Here is a 19,576-nt window from a genome sequence, read left to right on the forward strand (position 1 = left end):
ACCTGTGTCAGTTTGCATTATTAATTGTGATATGCACTTGGGCCACTCAGCTTGGTGCCCCAAGCAGCTGCTACTAATTGCAATATATCCTGTATGGAAATCTTACAGCTCTGTGGTGCCACTGGTTCCCCACTCAGCTTTGCACCCCTAGCAGCAGCTTTTGTCGCATGGGTCTTAAACTGTCCCTGATCCTAGCAGATATATTATCACACTTATCTCTGATCATTTTATCAAAAAACACTTCAGACACATTAAACAAACCAACCAAGCAATGAAACATCAATGGAATACAGCAAGGGCAGTAACAGGCATATGATTAAAACCTGTGGTCCTTGAAAAATTCGCTATAAAAATCTCCTTTCAGTTACGCAGACAATGGTAACCAAAAATTTTTCTAGTGCAGTTTCAAATGTAAGATGATTTAGCTGACAGTTTAAAGTCATTTTCTCTAATCAGGAAACATCAACATAATAGATTGGTCACAAATGCACTGATGATTAGCCCTCTTGCTAACCTCTTCATTGCTGGTAGGGAACCATCAATTAAATGTGTGCAGCAGTTCCTCAAAGTTCAACAAGCATATAACATTTATTCCATATCTTAGCAGCAGGTGCACGTTTCAAGCCATTGGACAACTTAACAATAGTTGTTTGCATACAGATGCCCAGTGCAGTTTGTACAAAAATCAGTCCTTCAGTAATGAAGATGTTGACTATATTTTACATCAAGGATGGACTCCTGATGAATCCGTTATTATTTTCAATTTCATAGGCAGTCCACTTTTAATTTTAGATCCTCATTTTACAATATTTTGAACTGGGAATGCAATTAGTTTCCCTGATCTTGTTGATATGATTCAATTTCCTAATAAAGCCGGTTTCCGTAAACATCACAGCACAAACACTGCTCTAATTAAAGTAACAGATGACCTGAAATGTGCCATCGACAATCGAAAGGCAACAATATTGACACTACTGGACTTCAGCAAAGCTTTTGACACTGTTAACTTTGACATATTGCTCAGAAAAATGCAACAGCTTAATTTCTCTGATAGTGCAATGAGATGGTTTGAAAGCTACTTAAAAGACAGACAGCAATGTGTTGTCTGCGTAAATGAAAAATCTTCCTGGAAACATGTTTCCTCGGGAGTGCCACAAGGATCAGTCTTAGGACCACTTTTGTTTTCTTTATATGTCAACGATATTTCGTCCGTTCTGCCCTCCTGTAAATATCATTTCTATGCCGACGACCTCCAGCTCTACCTAAGCGTCAGACCTGAAGACGTAAACACTGCAATCGCTCAGATGAATGATGATCTGTCTTCGGTAGTGACATGGGCGAAAAGCCTGGGGCTTAAACTAAATGCAAAAAAGACGCAAGTAATCTTAATAGCCCATCAGAAATTAATAAGTTCAGATTTCCGCCAACGGCTACCTCGTATTCTACTCGACGGTACTCCAATACCATATCAGAAAACAGTGAAGAACTTGGGTGTAACTTTGGATGAGCATCTCAACTGGGCAGAGAATACAGTCGCAGTGTGCCGAAAGACGTCTGCTTGTCTCTATGCTCTCAAAAAGTTTCGGAACATATTTCCACAGGACTTGAAACGCCAGCTCGTGCAAGCACTCGTTCTACCGAACCTCCACTATTGTGATGTGATTCAACAAGGCACGAGTAGTGAAAACAAAAGACAGCTAGAGCTAACCATGAATGCCTGTGTGCGTTACACCTGCAACATTCGCCGATATGATCATGTTAGTGCTTAATAGGCCGAGCTAAAGTGGTTGCTGCCGGACAAATTGCGTGACTACCACACTCTATGTCTACTTCACAGACTCCTCGTCGCGCAAGCACCCCAGTACCTTGCTTCAGAGATTAAAAACCTGTCATGCCATCATAATCGAAACACGAGGTCACTCTTATTTGGTATCCTAACTGTGCCCACTCACAAAACAAAAACTTTTGCAAACTCCTTCTCAGTTGCCGCTGTCCGCCTCTGGAACAAACTGCCCCTTACCTTGCGCAAAATTCAATCTCCTGCTGCTTTTAAGAAGAAGTTGAAGCATTTCCTACTATCATCCTCATAAAGTTCTCCACAAAATTAATGTACCAGGCCAATGCCTACTAAAACGTATGAATGTAAAATAAGTAGAATGCCTGGTTAGATGTAAGAGAGGGCCTGATGGCCCTAATCTTGCCAGGTTAAATAAATCAATAAATAAATAAATAAATAAATATGTAATCCTGAAGTTAGTAGACTAGCATTTAAGTATTGTTGCGGGAAGAACATTCTCGTATCTTATTCTCTTAAGTGCTCTCAGAATTGATTCAACACATACAGTGTGTCTGGGATAGGGGTATACAAAAACATTTGTCTGTATTTCATGCCTGTTAAGGTTATAACTTTACTTGTCCAACATTGTGCACAGGAGATCAGACATTTTTTTGCATGTTGGTACAATTCAATGTAAGTATCATTTGTAGCTTACAGATGTCGAAACAATACTCCACTTCTCACCACATGTTCATAAGCATGTCAGATGTCATGTTCTCAACTGCAGCATAGATCCATTGTTTCAAATCTACCAGAGCTTGAACCTTTGATTTGTAAACAATGTCTCAATGAACTGATATCTATCAGAGTCAGCTTATGAGCCTGAGGGGGGGGGGGGGGGATATGGGACGCTCCCACCCCCTCCGAGCCATTGCTCAGGAAATGTCTCATTTAGAAATACACTAACATCCCCAATATTGTGGGGTGGGTATCATCCGACTGGAATATGATGTTGGGAGGAATCTGTGTAACTACATAGTTCACCAACATATCGAGATAGATGTGTCCTGTCACTCCATAAAAAAATGGATGAGTCACACATTAAATTTCGGTGTGCCCCTTTTGTATTCAATCACTTCTCTTGGAGTCTCACTTCCCCATATTTGACAGTTACGCTGGTTAACTTTGCCACAGATATGGATGGTAGATTCATCACTGAACAGCACTGCATTGAGATAGTCATTGTTTTAATTTATATGATGCACCATGCTAACACCAAAATCACATCATCTGCAGTGATCCTAAGGCTTAATGTGATGCAAAAGTTGTAGTCTGTAAGTACACATCTGGAGAGAGGTTTGTGCACAGTGTCATGCACCATAAAATGGGAGAGGTCTTGTTCCCTACTAGCTTGTCTAATGGATTTACCTGGGCTTCTAGCAAATGCTTAGCACACATGTTCCACAATCTCTTCACTCACATGCATTTTAGCATGTTTTCCAGCATTTGAAATCAAACTTTCCATTTCTTGAAGGTTTCTGTCCCACTGATAAACGGATTTACATGGGGGAAGATCCAAGTTCCATTCTCTTCTTGCACGCCTGTGAACATGTGTTACAGATTTTAATCCTTTTTGACCATCAGGAGTATGTCTGCCAGCTACACAGTAATCGTTTGTGCATATGCACAATATGACTGTGTGCTGTTCTTAAAATGGTGAGGATCATATCTTGCAGAGTGTCTATCCATTGCATATTTGCCCAACAACTTAAAATGTCGAATTCTTTCATTATAAGTATTTGTTTGTGTATAGCTCTAGCCCAAACACCCTGTATTTCCAATCACAGAAAACAAGAATTAAAAAGCCAAATATTACAAAAGTAGGGGAAGATAGTAACATTCTTCACTCTGTTGGACATGTTATAATCAAACAAACAAAATGATAAAGCAGCCGTCTCCTTTTAAGGCACCAGCTTGTAGTTGAATTTATGGTACGAAGAGTGTTTGCGCTCAGGAACAAGCAGCTATGGTCTTTAAAAATAACAAACCATGCATGCGTATTTCCTTCAGGCCACTCCAGCTATGAGACTTACGTAATATTGCTCTTATTCACACAGAAGACTTTTTCATCTGCTAGCATGATGCACAAATTTGTCATATTTGTTGTCTGCTTGTGTCTGTATGTGTGGATGGATATGTGCGTGTGTGCGAGTGTATACCTGTCCTTTTTTCCCCCTAAGGTAAGTCTTTCCGCTCCCGGGATTGGAATGACTCCTTACCCTCTCCCTTAAAACCCACTACCTTTCGTCTTCCCCTCTCCTTCCCTCTTTCCTGATGAGGCAACAGTTTGTTGCGAAAGCTTGAATTTTGTGTGTATGTTTGTGTTTGTTTGTTTGTTTGTGTGTCTATCGACCTGCCAGCGCTTTTGTTCGGTAAGTCACCTCATCTTTGTTTTTATATATAATTAATACTAACAAAGAGATAGAGGGGCTGGCCAGTACTTACCTCAGCTCAGTACAGCCGATAGATACACATAAAACAGAACTGAAAATTTACATTCCTAGCTTTCGGAACTTTGTTCCTTCATCAGGGAGGAGAGAGGGGAAAAAAGGGAAGAAGGGAAAGTGGATTCAGTTACTCACAACCCAGGTTATGAAGCAACAGGGAAAGGTAAACAGGGAGGGTAGCAAGGATGGAGGCATGGTTGTCAGAGGGAAGCCAAAGATATTCTACTGTAAGTACTGTGCCAGCTTCAACCAAAGAGGATGCATACAGAAGTAAAGAGGTATATAGTATAAAGATAAAGATAAACACAACTATGTAGGATGAAAAGATGCGTGAATGGCTAAGGAGGAAAGGGAAAGAGGAGAAGACTGAAGAGTGAATGGGAGTGAGGTTGTTTAACGTAGGTTCAGTCCAGGGGGATGGCGGGATGAAAGGATGTGTTGGAGTGCAAGTTCCCATCTCCGCAGTTCAGAGGGACTGGTGTTGGGTGGGAGAAGCCAAATGGCACATACGGTGTAGCAGGTTCCTAGGTCCCTAGAATTATGCTGGAGGGCATGCTCCGCTACTGGGTATTGGGCATCTCCTAGGCGGACAGTTCGTCTGTGTCCGTTCATGCGCTCAGCCAGTTTGGTTGTTGTCATGCCGATGTAAAAGGCTGTGCAGTGCAGGCATGTCAGTTGATAAATGACATGTGTAGTTTCACACGTAGCCCTGCCTTGAATTGTGTATGTTTTACCGGTAGCGGGGCTGGAGTAGGTGGTTGTGGGCGGATGCATGGGGCAGGTTTTGCAGCGGGGTCGGTTACAGGGGTAGGAACCGCTGGGTAGAGAAGGTAGTCTGGGAATATTGTAGGGTTTAACAAGGATGTTACGGAGGTTAGGGGGGCGACGAAAGGCAACTCTGGGTGGTGTGGGGAGAATTTTGTCAAGGGATGATCTCATTTCAGGGGTTGACTTGAGAAAGTCATATCCCTGGCGGAGTAATTTGTTGATGTTTTCGAGGCCAGGATAATATTGGGTGACAAGGGGGATACTTCTGTGTGGTCTGGGGGTAGGAACATTGTTGTTGGATGGGGAGGAATGTATTGCTCGGGAAATCTGTTTGTGGACAAGGTCTGCAGGATAGTTGCGGGAGAGGAAAGCACAGGTCAGGTTATTGGTGTAGTTGTTGAGGGATTCGTCACTGGAGCAGATACGTTTGCCACGAATACCTAGGCTGTAGGGAAGGGAGCGTTTGATGTGGAAAGGATGGCAGCTATCAAAGTGAAGGTACTGTTGTTTGTTTGTGGGTTTGATATGGACATAGGTGTGGATGTGAGCTTCAACAAGATGAAGGTCAACATCCAGGAAGGTGGCTTGGGTTTTGGAGAAGGACCAGGTGAAATTCAGATTCGAAAAGGAGTTGAGGTTATGGAGGAAATAAAGGAGTGTTTCTTCACCATGAGTCCAGACCACAAAGATGTCATCTATAAACCTATACCAGGCCAGGGGAAGCAGCTGTTGGGTCTTCAGGAAAGCCTCCTCCATGCGGCCCATGAAGAGGTTGGCATAGGAGGGAGTCATCCTGGTTCCCATGGCCGTTCCCCTGATTTGTTTGTAGGTCTGGCCTTCAAAAGTGAAGTAATTATGGGTGAGGATGAAGTTGGTAAGTGTGATAAGGAACGAGGTTTTTGGAAGATCTTCGGGTGGGCGTTGGGAGAGGTAGTGCTCAAGGGCAGAGAGACCATGGGTATGTGGGATGTTTGTGTAAAGGGATGTAGCATCTATGGTGACAAGAAAGGTTTCAGGTGGGAGAGGAGTGGGAATGGATTTGAGGCGTTCTAGGAAGTGGTTTGTGTCTTTGATGTAGGATGGGAGTCTGCGGGTGATAGGTTGTAGGTGCTGGTCTACCAGAGCTGAGATACGTTCGGTTGGGGATTTGAAGCCTGCTACAATGGGACGGCCAGGATGGTTCTCTTTGTGGATTTTGGGTAATAGGTAGAAGGTAGGGGTACGTGGCTCAGGTGGAGTGAGTAAGTCTATGGAAGCCGTTGTGAGGCCTTGTGAGGGACCTTGGATTTTTAGGATTTTTTGCAGCTCAGTCTGGATGGAGGGAATGGGATCCTGGGTAACAGCTTTGTAGGTTGAGGTGTCAGAGAGTTGCCGCAGTCCTTCTGCCACATACTCCACACGGTCAAGTACGACAGTTGTGGAGCCTTTATCCGCCGGGAGGATAACAATAGAGTGGTCTATTTTCAGCTCTTTAATGGCACGGGATTCAGCTGGGGTGATGTTGGGGGTTGTCGGGATGTTCTTCAAGAAGGACTGGGAGGCAACACTGGATGTGAGGAATTCCTGAAATGTCTGCAAGGGATGGTTTTGGGGGAGGGGAGGAGGATCCCTTTGAGAAGGCAGTCGGAACTGTTCTAGACAGGGTTCAACACTGGGTCTAGTACTTGGGGGGGGCTGTGTTTGAGTAGTGAAGTGATATTTCCAGTTGAGGTTCCGGGTGAATGAGAGGAGATCTTTAACCAAGGCAGTGTGATTGAATTTAGGTGTGGGGCTAAAGGTTAAGCCTTTTGATAGAACAGATGTCTCTGGAGGAGAGAGGGATCTGGATGAGAGGTTTAGGACTGAATTGGGACTGGTGATATGTGGCATTTGACTGTGGTTATAGTTGAGATTTGGTCTGTGTGGGGTATGTGCTGGGATGGGGAGATTGAGTAGGGTGGCTAGGCTAGGTTTGTTGGCTATGAGGGGGGTTTGTTGAAGGTTCTGTTGTGGTTGGTGTTTGTGAGGGATAGGGAGAGGGACCCCACTTCTTAGGTGTTGCACTAGCACTGTGGATAGTTTTTTCAGGTGTTGTGTGGCATGGAACTCAAGTTTGCAGCTGGCTTCTAGGATGATGTTCCTGAGTGTGTTCTCCAAGCAAGGGTTTGAGAGGTGGAGGACTTTGAAGAGAGATAGGAGCTGTTGGGAGTGGTGGTTACATGAAGTAGTGTAGAGATTCAGGACAAGTTGGGTAAGGGCTAAGGATTGAAGGTTCTGGAATTCCAGGAGAGACTGGTGGAAGGAGGAATTGCACCCAGAGATGGGAACTTTTAAGGTAAGCCCTTTAGGGGTAATTCCAAAGGTTAAGCAGGACTGGAGGAAAAGTATGTGGGATTGCAGTTTGGCTACAGTGAATGCATGTTTCCGGAAAGAATGTAAATAATGTGGTATAGGATTAGGGTACATAGTGGGTAACTGGTGGGTAGGGAAATTAAATAACTAAAGTTGAGATAGTAATCGTAAGAAGGAGTAAAACACGGAGGGAAGGACGAGAAGGAAAGAAATTGTGTGGGTAATGTTCAATACCAAAGGAAGACCAGTAAATAAGAAAAATACGGAAAAAGTTGACCAGAACAAGCAACTATGTCCAGATCAGGGGAAAAAAGAACACACGTAGCTCAAAAACAGAGAGAGCGAGTGGCGAAAAAAGATCGCGCGTGCCGCAAAATCGATCGCGCGTGCCAACCTCTTCATGGGCCGCATGGAGGAGGCTTTCCTGAAGACCCAACAGCTGCTTCCCCTGGCCTGGTATAGGTTTATAGATGACATCTTTGTGGTCTGGACTCATGGTGAAGAAACACTCCTTTATTTCCTCCATAACCTCAACTCCTTTTCGAATCTGAATTTCACCTGGTCCTTCTCCAAAACCCAAGCCACCTTCCTGGATGTTGACCTTCATCTTGTTGAAGCTCACATCCACACCTATGTCCATATCAAACCCACAAACAAACAACAGTACCTTCACTTTGATAGCTGCCATCCTTTCCACATCAAACGCTCCCTTCCCTACAGCCTAGGTATTCGTGGCAAACGTATCTGCTCCAGTGACGAATCCCTCAACAACTACACCAATAACCTGACCTGTGCTTTCCTCTCCCGCAACTATCCTGCAGACCTTGTCCACAAACAGATTTCCCGAGCAATACATTCCTCCCCATCCAACAACAATGTTCCTACCCCCAGACCACACAGAAGTATCCCCCTTGTCACCCAATATTATCCTGGCCTCGAAAACATCAACAAATTACTCCGCCAGGGATATGACTTTCTCAAGTCAACCCCTGAAATGAGATCATCCCTTGACAAAATTCTCCCCACACCACCCAGAGTTGCCTTTCGTCGCCCCCCTAACCTCCGTAACATCCTTGTTAAACCCTACAATATTCCCAGACTACCTTCTCTACCCAGCGGTTCCTACCCCTGTAACCGACCCCGCTGCAAAACCTGCCCCATGCATCCGCCCACAACCACCTACTCCAGCCCCGCTACCGGTAAAACATACACAATTCAAGGCAGGGCTACGTGTGAAACTACACATGTCATTTATCAACTGACATGCCTGCACTGCACAGCCTTTTACATCGGCATGACAACAACCAAACTGGCTGAGCGCATGAACGGACACAGACGAACTGTCCGCCTAGGAGATGCCCAATACCCAGTAGCGGAGCATGCCCTCCAGCATAATTCTAGGGACCTAGGAACCTGCTACACCGTATGTGCCATTTGGCTTCTCCCACCCAACACCAGTCCCTCTGAACTGCGGAGATGGGAACTTGCACTCCAACACATCCTTTCATCCCGCCATCCCCCTGGACTGAACCTACGTTAAACAACCTCACTCCCATTCACTCTTCAGTCTTCTCCTCTTTCCCTTTCCTCTTTAGCCATTCACGCATCTTTTCATCCTACATAGTTGTGTTTATCTTTATCTTTATACTATATACCTCTTTACTTCTGTATGCATCCTCTTTGGTTGAAGCTGGCACAGTACTTACAGTAGAATATCTTTGGCTTCCCTCTGACAACCATGCCTCCATCCTTGCTACCCTCCCTGTTTACCTTTCCCTGTTGCTTCATAACCTGGGTTGTGAGTAACTGAATCCACTTTCCCTTCTTCCCTTTTTTCCCCTCTCTCCTCCCTGATGAAGGAACAAAGTTCCGAAAGCTAGGAATGTAAATTTTCAGTTCTGTTTTATGTGTATCTATCGGCTGTACTGAGCTGAGGTAAGTACTGGCCAGCCCCTCTATCTCTTTGTTAGTATTTGTTTCACATCTTATATGAGATTTTCCATTAATCATTTATATATAATTACATACTTTTTAACAGAGTAGATTGTATGTTCTGTCGAGAGGACAGACTTAATGTAAAACTATTGATTATCATAAGTGAGCACAGACAAATGTAATGAATTTTTGTAGGTTTTAATGTGATGAAGAATGAATTACTCAGAAGATTTTTGTCTTTTGGTCAGATGGTTCAATAAATCTCAGACAGTAATTTAGTTCATTCTCTAACATACATTTCAGTAGTCATAACTTGATTTTTTACCACGTTAATTACATGACAATTAATAAGACACTAAAAATATTGTGAACATTTCTTTATACACTGTTCATTGAATAATAATCCAATCCACTAAAGCTGCTTTTTTCAGGTATTTAATTTGCTGATACTAGTTTCAAGCAATTGGTCATCCTCAAGCGGTGCCTAAATACAATCAAACTATTATCTGCATTATGTGTGTGTGTGTGTGTGTGTGTGTGTGTGTGTGTGTGTGTGTATGGTGTTTGGTTCTATTATGATTTTTACTTACATTATATGATCTTAAATGTTTTTTAAAATACAATGAACTTTGTGCATTGTTGTTACAATATTGATTCATGTGGCAGAGATATGGTTTGGTATTAAAAATATATTTTTCATGAAAATCAATTTATATTGTGTGTATCCATGGAGAAGAAATAAAAACCTTGAAGTTCACCGATGACATTGTAATTCTGTCAGAGACAGCAAAGGACCTGGATGAGCAGTTGAACGGAATGGACAGTGTCTTGAAATGAGGATATAAGATGAACATCAACAAAAGCAAAATGAGGATAATGGAATGTAGTTGAATTAAATCAGGTGATGCGGCGGGAATTAGTTTAGGAAATGAAGCACTTAAAGTAGTAAATGAGTTTTGCTATTTGTGGAGCAAAATAAATTATGATGGTCGAAGTTGAGAGGATATAAAATGTAGACTGGCAATGGCAAGGAAAGTATTTCTGAAGAAGAGAAATTTGTTAACATCGAGTATAGATTTAAGTGTCAGGAAGTCTTTTGTGAAAATATTTGTATGGAGTGTAGCCATGTATGGAAGTGAAACATGGACGATAAATAGTTTGGACAAGAAGAGAATAGAAGCTTTCGAAATGTGGTGCCACAGAAGAATGTTGAAGATTAGATGGGTAGATCACATAACTAATGAGGAAGTATTGAATAGAAATGGAGAAAAGAGAAATTTGTGGCACAACTTGACTAGAAGAAGGGATCGGTTGGTAGGGCATATTCTGAGGCATCAAGGGATCACCAATTTAGTATTGGAGGGCAGTGTGGAGGGTAAAAATCGTAGAGGGAGACCAAGAGATGAATACATTAAACAGATTCAGAAGGATGTAGGTTGCAGTAGGTACTGGGAGATGAAGAAGCTTGCACAGGATAGAGTAGCATGGAGAGCTGCATCAAACCAGTCTCTGGACTGAAGACCACAGCAACAACATTGTGTATAAAATTTAGGATTGCCTCTTGTTTTAAGTTGTCTGTGACATATAAAAATGTTGTCTAAGTTCTTAATGTATTTTTTTAAATTTCTAAGTTATGTTTGTCTGTTTAAAATGTTGTTAGGATTTTTTGCCAATGTGTGTGTATTTCTATATCCTTTAAGATGTTCATGAAGTTTGCTTTTTTGGAACTATGAAAGATGGAGAGATTAGTGCTAATGTCTGTGGTAGAGTGTGGATTCTCTTTAGACGCATAACAAATGCAAAGAGGTTGTTTTCACTTTTGTTTACTTGTTCTTTGTATTTTGTAATAACTTTCATCCTGTTTGTCCAATGTAGAACATGTCAGAATTGGTGCATTTAATTTTAGATATTCCTGAATGGTCATATTTTGTAACTTTGTGCTGTGTATTGTTTTCATTCCTAGTTTATTCTCCGTGCAAATACTAGTTTTAATATAACGAAATGTGTGTCCAATTTTTTTCAGAAATATTCCACAGAGAATAAATTCTAAAAATTTTAAACAAACAAAACCTACAAAATCTGAAAAGTGACTGCGAAAAGTAACTGTGTAGTTCTGAATAGACTGAAAAATCAGGTAACCACTTGCAAGTAAAGGTTTATTAGCCCTTGACCATGGTTTTGATATTTGTAAAAATACGTTCTTCAGAAGTATTGGTCCTAAAAATGCATGCACCAGTTACAAAATAATTTTTACAAGCATAATAGAATATTAATAGAAAAATATTTGTGAAGTAAACATACGAACTTATTACATCACATGATGCCACAGTAGATTAGATGAACCCGAGCAGCTCTTGTCAAAAACGAAATTGATGAAACAACAGTTATTGCAAGCCATGGCTTCAGATGGCGCCAGATCACATGTATCATTATTCAGAAAGACTACTCATTAGTAAATGCCCTCAGGTAGAAGCTCTTTTCAACATGTAAATGCAATAGGTGTCACAGGATAAAATATTTGTGTAAGCTTCACATACCTTATTCCAGAGACTAAAGCCAACTGTTACAAGCGCCTTGGTTGTGTTGAACAACAGCATTTTATATTAAAGTACGAATGACATTTCCTCTACAAGGCTGTTAAAAACATAATAAATTTACAGGTGTACATTATGTATAAAATTATTAATGCGTTTGTTGACAGAGTAAAATCACACACAAATTCAACATGCAGAAGGTAGATTTCTGTTTACAAAAGATCACTGTTACAAATGCAGGGGGAAAGAAGAGTAAATATAAGGTAAAACAACCTAACCAATAGGAAAAAACTTCTGCTTAACACTACGGAAGCTTATGCAATAAGAAAAATGGGGAAGCAGTTGGCACTATGTACACGCACATAAGCACTGTGTCTTGCTGGTGTTAAAAAAGTAGCATAATTTTACATTAAAGCATTATGACAATTTCTTATAGAAGGCCACTAACAAATGCAACAGTTTTAGAGATATACATTAAATACTGCACACTAAAGCTCCGTGCAGTATCACTGTGCTACATAAATATTTTATGGATTTTATATTTAGTGTATACCTCTAAAATTCTTGCATTTTCAATGGTCTTCTATAAGAAATTGTCAAATCACTTTAATTTAAAATTATGCTACTTAACACCAACAAGACTCAGTGCTTTCACGCATGTATATAGCGCTCACTGCTTTCCCATTTTTCTTATCGCTTAAGCAGAATTTTTTTCCTGTTAGTGACATTATTTTAACTTATGGTTTCTCTTCTTTCCCCATTGCATTTGTCACAGTGGTCTGTTGCAGACAGACCTCCACCTTGTGCACACTGAATTTATGTATAATATTACTCTGTCAGCAAATGTATTAATAATTTTATACTTTATGTACACCTGTAAACTTATTATATTTTCAACAGCCTTGTAGAGGAAATTTCATGCGTACTTTATTATAAAAGGCTGTTGTCAACACAACTAAGGTGCAGTTCTTACGCACATGTGTTTGGCATCCTCTGTAGCCCAGTTTTTCATGGTCTTTTGGGGCTGTATATTTGTAGCAGTTGGCCTTAGTTTCTGACATAAGGAACATGTAGCTTACGCATTTATTTTATCTTGTGATGCCTGTTACATTTACATGTTGACGAGAGCCTCTACCTGAGGACATTTACTAATAAGTAGTCTTTCTGAGGTACAATACATGAGACCTGGTGCTATCTAAAGCCGTGGCTTGCAATAACTCTTGTTTCATCAACTTCATTTATGACAAGAGCCACTCAGCTTCATCTAATCTATTGTGGCATCATGTGATGTAATAAGTGAGTACATTTACTTCACAAATATTTTTCTATTAACATTTTATTATGTTTGTAAAAACTATTTTGTAATTGGTGTACACGTTTTTAGGACCAATGCTTCTGAAGAAGATATTTTTACAAATATCGAAACCATGGTCAAGAGATAATAAACCTTTATTTGCAACTGGTTAGCTGATTTTTCAATCTACTCAGACAATATATTGAGAACTTTGACAATATATTGAGAACTCTGACAAAATTTTTAACTGTTGTAGATAATTCAAAACCTAAGAGGCAGTCCTAAATTTTGCATACAATAGAAATTGATTTTTGTCAAAGATATAAATTTAAAAACATAAATATCTCTGACACATGAATTGACACTGTAAACAGACATGTGCAAATAATACAAAACAAAATAAGGCACACATAAAAGACAGTTGTAATTGGCAAGCTTTCAGAGTGAGTGGCCCCTTCTTCAGGCAGAAGGGTTGAAGGGGAAGGAAGAGGGGTGAAGGAAAAGGAGTGGAGAGATCTAGGGAAAGGGGTAGATTTCAGGAAAGTCACCCACAACTGCTGGTCAGGGGAGGCTTACCACATGGGATTAGAAGGAAAGAATCTTTCCTTCTCATCCCGTGCGGTAAGTCTCCCCTGACCTGTGGTTCTGGGTGACTTTGCCGAAATCTTCCACTTTTCCTAGACCTCTCCGGTCCTCTCCCTTCGGCTTCAACCCTTCTGTCTGAAAAAGGAGCCACTGGCACTGGCTCTGAAAGCTTGACAATTACAATCGTCTTTTATGTGCGTGTTCTGCCGCCACTTGGTGAGTAGGTTTTTTATCTATCCAATTAAATTATTTTTTTAAAACAAAAGATTATTATTTCAGTATGACAAACTGCCAAAGTTGTAAAATAGCTCTTTTTATTATTAGATGATGGCTAGTTTTGGGTTTTTATTCATAACCCATTTTCAAATCATCCATCAAATTTTACAACTTTGGCTCTTTGGTTGATTGTCATATTGAAATAGTATCACAAGTTGCTGACCCTTCAACATCCTAGAATGATAGACATTGGTGAAAAAAGATTATATCTGAAAAATAATGTTTAACCCTTTCACTGCTGCAGGTGAGCTCTTTGCATTCCATACTTAGGCTGCTTTTCTTATGGCTGTACTGCTAGTTAAATGCTGGTTCCTATGCGGAGACATAGCGTTCTAGCTGATGTGAAATACTTACCGTCCGATTTTTTAAAAACAATTGGGTGAAAAACTTTGGTTTTTACACATCTTACAATCTGACATCTTCACTGGATAAGGAACTGAATTTTTTTTTCATTATCCATCATACTTACTGTGCTGCATCAAATTAAGTAAAACATTGCATGAAATATTAAAGAGGTAAAAATGCATTATGTAACTTTTCTTATGGTTGATTTTTAGCTCATACATTGCAGTGAATGAAATGTAGATAACATATTGAAATATTGTTTAAAATTGTGAGCAGAAGATATCTCATTTCGTTCACATGTTATTGGGTTTTATATCTGAAGGACATCAAGAGCAATGCGCTCATACGTGTCCCTGCGCATCGCAAATCATATGGTCATAACAATCATCATATCACATAAAAAATTCAAGATACCATGACAAGGTTTCCTGCAAAAGATAGCACACAATGAGGCACATATGTTGTGTTATAAACACTCACAACTTTTTTATTTGTGGAAGTAACTCATCCGCAGCAGTGAGAGATCGGTGGCTCAGGGTGCTCTCAGACATCCATAAATCTGTAGTAAAATCCAAGCAGTGCACGTATACGCTTCCACAGTACCTGGGGAATGGTATAGCAGGTCTTGTATAAATCCCACAACAGCTAAAGGGCTAAGAATACATGACATCAATAAATATTGTAAAACAAACAAAACTTATAAATTTACATGTGTATGCAGTGCTATATGCAGTGATAATCGTTTAATTGAATGCAGGTACCACTTGAGAATGAGCTGTTGCACCAATCCAGAGTCAGCAAATCAAATATAAAAAACAGCTCTGTTGGATTATTATTCAACTATATGCATTTCCTGCTAAAAATGAAGTTGGTGTCCAGAAATTTGTGATCATTGTTAGTATAATGTTGAAAATTACCATTCCTTTCTGATAACTATAAAGCAACTGAATTTTCTGTTGTAGGAAAATAATCAGGTAACAATTGCAAACTTACACTTTTACATTTCTTTTCTTGCATGAAAATTTTATTGTGCCTTCTTCAAATCTCTTAATTGACATTTGTGCAATGGTAGAATTAGTTAACAATTGATGATGGTGCTAGCTTTTTTCAGGTTTTGATTTCACTCTGAAAGAGTTTGATCACTTTTTTTGAGATAAGAACTCAAATTTGTATTATATATGTAAAAAATAATAGTACATTTTTTCATATGTGCAGCACCATTTGCAGCACTGTAGTGACACAATAAAAAGTTGAGAATGATTCACAGTATACCAGATTCATTAAAAATCAAGTTATTTGTGCTGAATATTTGAGACCTAGAAAATTGTCATTGTTGTTTTTGATTAGTCTGTTTTTAAACAAGGTACTGTTATGTCTCTCTTCTTTTCTAGATCCAGATCGGAGACCAGTTCAGTTGCCACCACCATTAGCAGATAACTTGGGAATGTGTTTCCAAAGTCTTCGAAAGCAGTCAGATCTACAGTTGATAAAATGTGTGCAGGACAGCGCTACATCACAGCGAAGCTATTTTGTAAAGCCGCCTCTACGTGGTTTCTCATTGTTTTTTCGGCAGAAGGAAATGGAAAAAGAATATAGAGCCAATGCTCATCGTGTGACTGACAAGACTGCTGATTCTCCTCCAACTTTAGCTACTTCAAGATATAATACATACTTTGACATTCTCATATCTGCATTAGTTTATCTTGCAGTCACAGTTTCTCTTTACCTGTTATACAGGCCCACAGTTGCTTGGATTTCTGTTTGTGTGGGAGCAACAACAGTGCAACTCATAACAGTGTTTCTTTGTATCAGTCAACTGGTTGCAGCAAGACATGTGAGTTTAATTGGAAAAAGGATCTCCAAAAGACTCTTGAAAATTTTCTCAAGCTGGTACCCATGGCATTTTATTGGGGCTGTCCTTGTGAGCTTGCCTGTCATATCTGTTCTTGTAAATTTTGTATGTTTAAATTTTGAAGAAGCTTCAAATGCAGACTTTTATTATAGTTATTTGTTATTTGTCAGTCTGGTTCACTTTTGTAACTTTACCCAACTAAATTGCTGGATGAAAAGTTGCTTGGCCACACTTGCCGGAGTTTGCTACATTGCATTAATAGCTAGTCACACTTGCCCATTTTTTATTAACATACCAAGCAATTTTTCAACGTGGCTTAGAAGTGTAAATGCCAGTAATGAAAGTATTTATAATTGGAATGGCCAAATAAAATTAGCTGTTAGGAACTCCATGCATAATGGAATTGCTGCTTCTGAGTTGAGTACAAAAGAAGTAGACATTTCCAGAAAATCTGAAGCATTTCTATATGAACACGTATATCACATAAATAATTTGTATCATGGAGAAATTTTTCTAGATGTTTTAATGTTACTCATATTAGTTTGGTTTTTGAATCGTGAATTTGAGATAAGTTACAGATTGAGTTTTCATGGAAATGTAGTAGCTGCAAGAGATAAGGCAAGGGTTCAGAACATGAAAAATCAGGCAGATTTACTCTTGCATAATATTATTCCGAAGCATGTGGCAGATCAGTTAAAGAACACTGCCAAGTATTCTGAAAACCATCATGATGTTGGTATAATATTTGCTTCTATTGTAAACTTCAATGAAATGTATGATGAATCTTATCTTGGAGGAAAGGAATATTTGAGAGTTCTTAATGAACTGATTGGAGACTTTGATGAATTATTAACAAAACCAGAATTTCGAAATGTAGAAAAAATCAAAACTATAGGAAGCACTTTTATGGCAGCATCAGGTCTGAATCCAGGTGTACGTAGACAAAGTCAGCATCCAAATCAACATTTGTTTGAATTAATGGAGTTCGCTATAGCTATGCAAAAAGTAATTGATGATTTCAACCGTAATTTATTAGAATTCAATTTAGTTTTGCGAGTGGGTTATAATTTTGGTGATGTAACAGCTGGTGTCATAGGAACAAAGAAACTGTATTATGATATTTGGGGAGATGCTGTTAACATTGCTAGTCGAATGGATTCAACAGGTATTCGTGGTAGAATTCAAGTTGGTGGAGCTTGTTTGCCCATATTGTCAGAACGATATGAATTTGAACCGAGAGGTTCAGTTTATGTTAAAGGTAAAGATCATATGGAAGTTTTCCTTTTAAAAGGGAGATGTGGAGAAGTAAGTGCAGTCAGTGGTTGAGAGGTGATAACGTAAATGTTAACTTGCAATGAATTTGGTACCATGTATCATTTAAATGCCAAATATTTTACACAAATTAAATCTTTCATGGTGAAGTATAATTATGGAGTCTATTCACTGCACAATGTAATGGAAAAAGAAGAAAGTATTCTTGATTGTCTTGATTAACTTGTACACTCATCTACTTTGAAGTACTGTCACTGAATTAAACTACTTTCTTGTACATCCTCCAGAAATCCAAATACCATCCTGATGCTTGTGCATAGGTCACCACATCATTATAATTTCAGCTTATATTTTTGGTGCTTTTGTAATGGCTGATCATTTTGTTATTTTAATGTGGTCTTCATAAACAATTAACTTGGAGAAACTGCCACAACTGGAGTGAATGAATGAGATTTCATATGCAGTGTTCTAATATCATAATCATGCACAAGAGAACAAGTTAATTTGGATATCTCTCGTTGATTCAGCTTATCAGTACTGGGCCTCAATTACTGTTAAGAGGAGGCTGATTGATTCTTCCTATACATATAGTTAGTGATTCCTGTGTTGTGGTTCTCTCTCTCTCTCTCTCTTTTGTACAGTTGTTTGACGTTCTAAGTCAAACCCCAACAGTATTCATTTCTGTGCTATACAACATACTGATAATCAGAAAGTAAGGAAAGTAAGTTTTCTGTTACTACAACATGTGATAGGACTTAGATATTCATGCTATTTCTTGCATCTCTAAGCCAGTCTTTATACAGTGATGCTATGCCAAATTGTACCACATGGAAGTATTATGAAGTAAGTTATGAGAACCCACATTAATTTTGTTTCTTAAACAAAATTTTATTTGGGAATTATTCTTTGTTTATTCCATGCTGTTCATCTGCTGCTGCTGCTAACAGCCTCCTGTGTTACATGAGCATGCACATAATTACAGTATCAGAACCTCATATTTGCATAACCAGTAATCCTTTACAGATTTTTTTTTATTTAGTTGCTGATGCCAGAACTTAGTTTATGGTAAACTTAGTTTTTTCTCCTTCTTTATTCTTCAGTAGTATTATTATTGCCCTGATACAAAAATCTGATTGTGTCATTTGAGTTTTCAAAGGATTTTGCATTTCACACATGCTTCATATACAATTGATGCACACCTGCCAGTTGGTGGAAATGCCCATTTGTGTTTCTGATAGAGAGAGGGCTGTTATATTGAATGAAAAGTACTTGAATAATGTCATAGGCAGAGGAGAAACATACATCACCATCATCTGAAATATAATCAAATAGAGAAGATCAGTGTAACAAAAATTTGATTTCTTTTCTGCAGAAAGTATGAATACTTTAACTTTATCTGTGGTAGTATGTTATTAATACACACACACACACATCACTAGGAAATGTTGTGTACTGTTTTCCTAACAGTTCCCCCTTCTTAACATGAACAATGAACTCTATAAATCACAGACAGTGTCAATTAACTTAATTTAAAACAGAATGATGTTAATATTTGCAGCAAGAGAAGAAAGTCTTGACTAATAATTACCAAAAAGAGGGAATAGAAGAAGTGATAAGATGAAAATGTTTTTAAGACACATTAACACTCATTCAGGCTGGACCTTTAACATTTATTTTAACCAATTTAAAATATTTGTTCCATTGCAATGTTTTGGGGTTTTCTTATGTCATTTTTTGTGTATAACACAAATTTTGAGAGCTAATTTGTGTAAATTGTATGCATACATTATGTCTGATGTTACAAAAAACAAAAATGTGTGTTTTTAAAGTAAAAAAGTTATTAAAAGGAAGTAAAAGGAACTGAAACAGTAAATTTATGAACAAGAAAACTTTCTAGGACAAGGCACCACAAGCAATTGTAGTAGCATCTGCTTTACTGCTACTTTCTCACATGTCTTGACTATTTTGATATAAAGGGGAACAAGCTTTGTGTTTAAAACTATTCATTTCTATCAGAAGCAAATTAAATTTTGAGCTACTTATCTTTATTGATGCCAGTATTCTGAACTTCCTTGTAAAATCAGTGGGATATTTTCTTGA

At 38.9% G+C, this 19,576-nt stretch overlaps 1 protein-coding gene across 2 annotated transcripts in view; it reads left to right on the forward strand.

Annotated features, from left to right (window-relative positions):
- LOC126475092 (adenylate cyclase type 9) overlaps window positions 1-18,104 on the forward strand; it is a 194,015-nt gene extending 175,911 nt beyond the window's left edge. For both annotated transcript variants that reach the window (XM_050102664.1, XM_050102665.1), the window contains exon 9: window positions 15,744-18,104. In XM_050102664.1, the coding sequence (XP_049958621.1) occupies window positions 15,744-17,530 (1,787 nt within the window). In that variant the 3' untranslated portion in view covers window positions 17,531-18,104. The remainder of the gene's footprint in view (window positions 1-15,743) is intronic.
- The last annotated feature ends 1,472 nt before the right edge of the window (window positions 18,105-19,576 follow it).

Source organism: Schistocerca serialis, chromosome 4 (assembly GCF_023864345.2).
Source record: "Schistocerca serialis cubense isolate TAMUIC-IGC-003099 chromosome 4, iqSchSeri2.2, whole genome shotgun sequence".
NCBI lineage: Eukaryota > Metazoa > Arthropoda > Insecta > Orthoptera > Acrididae > Schistocerca > Schistocerca serialis.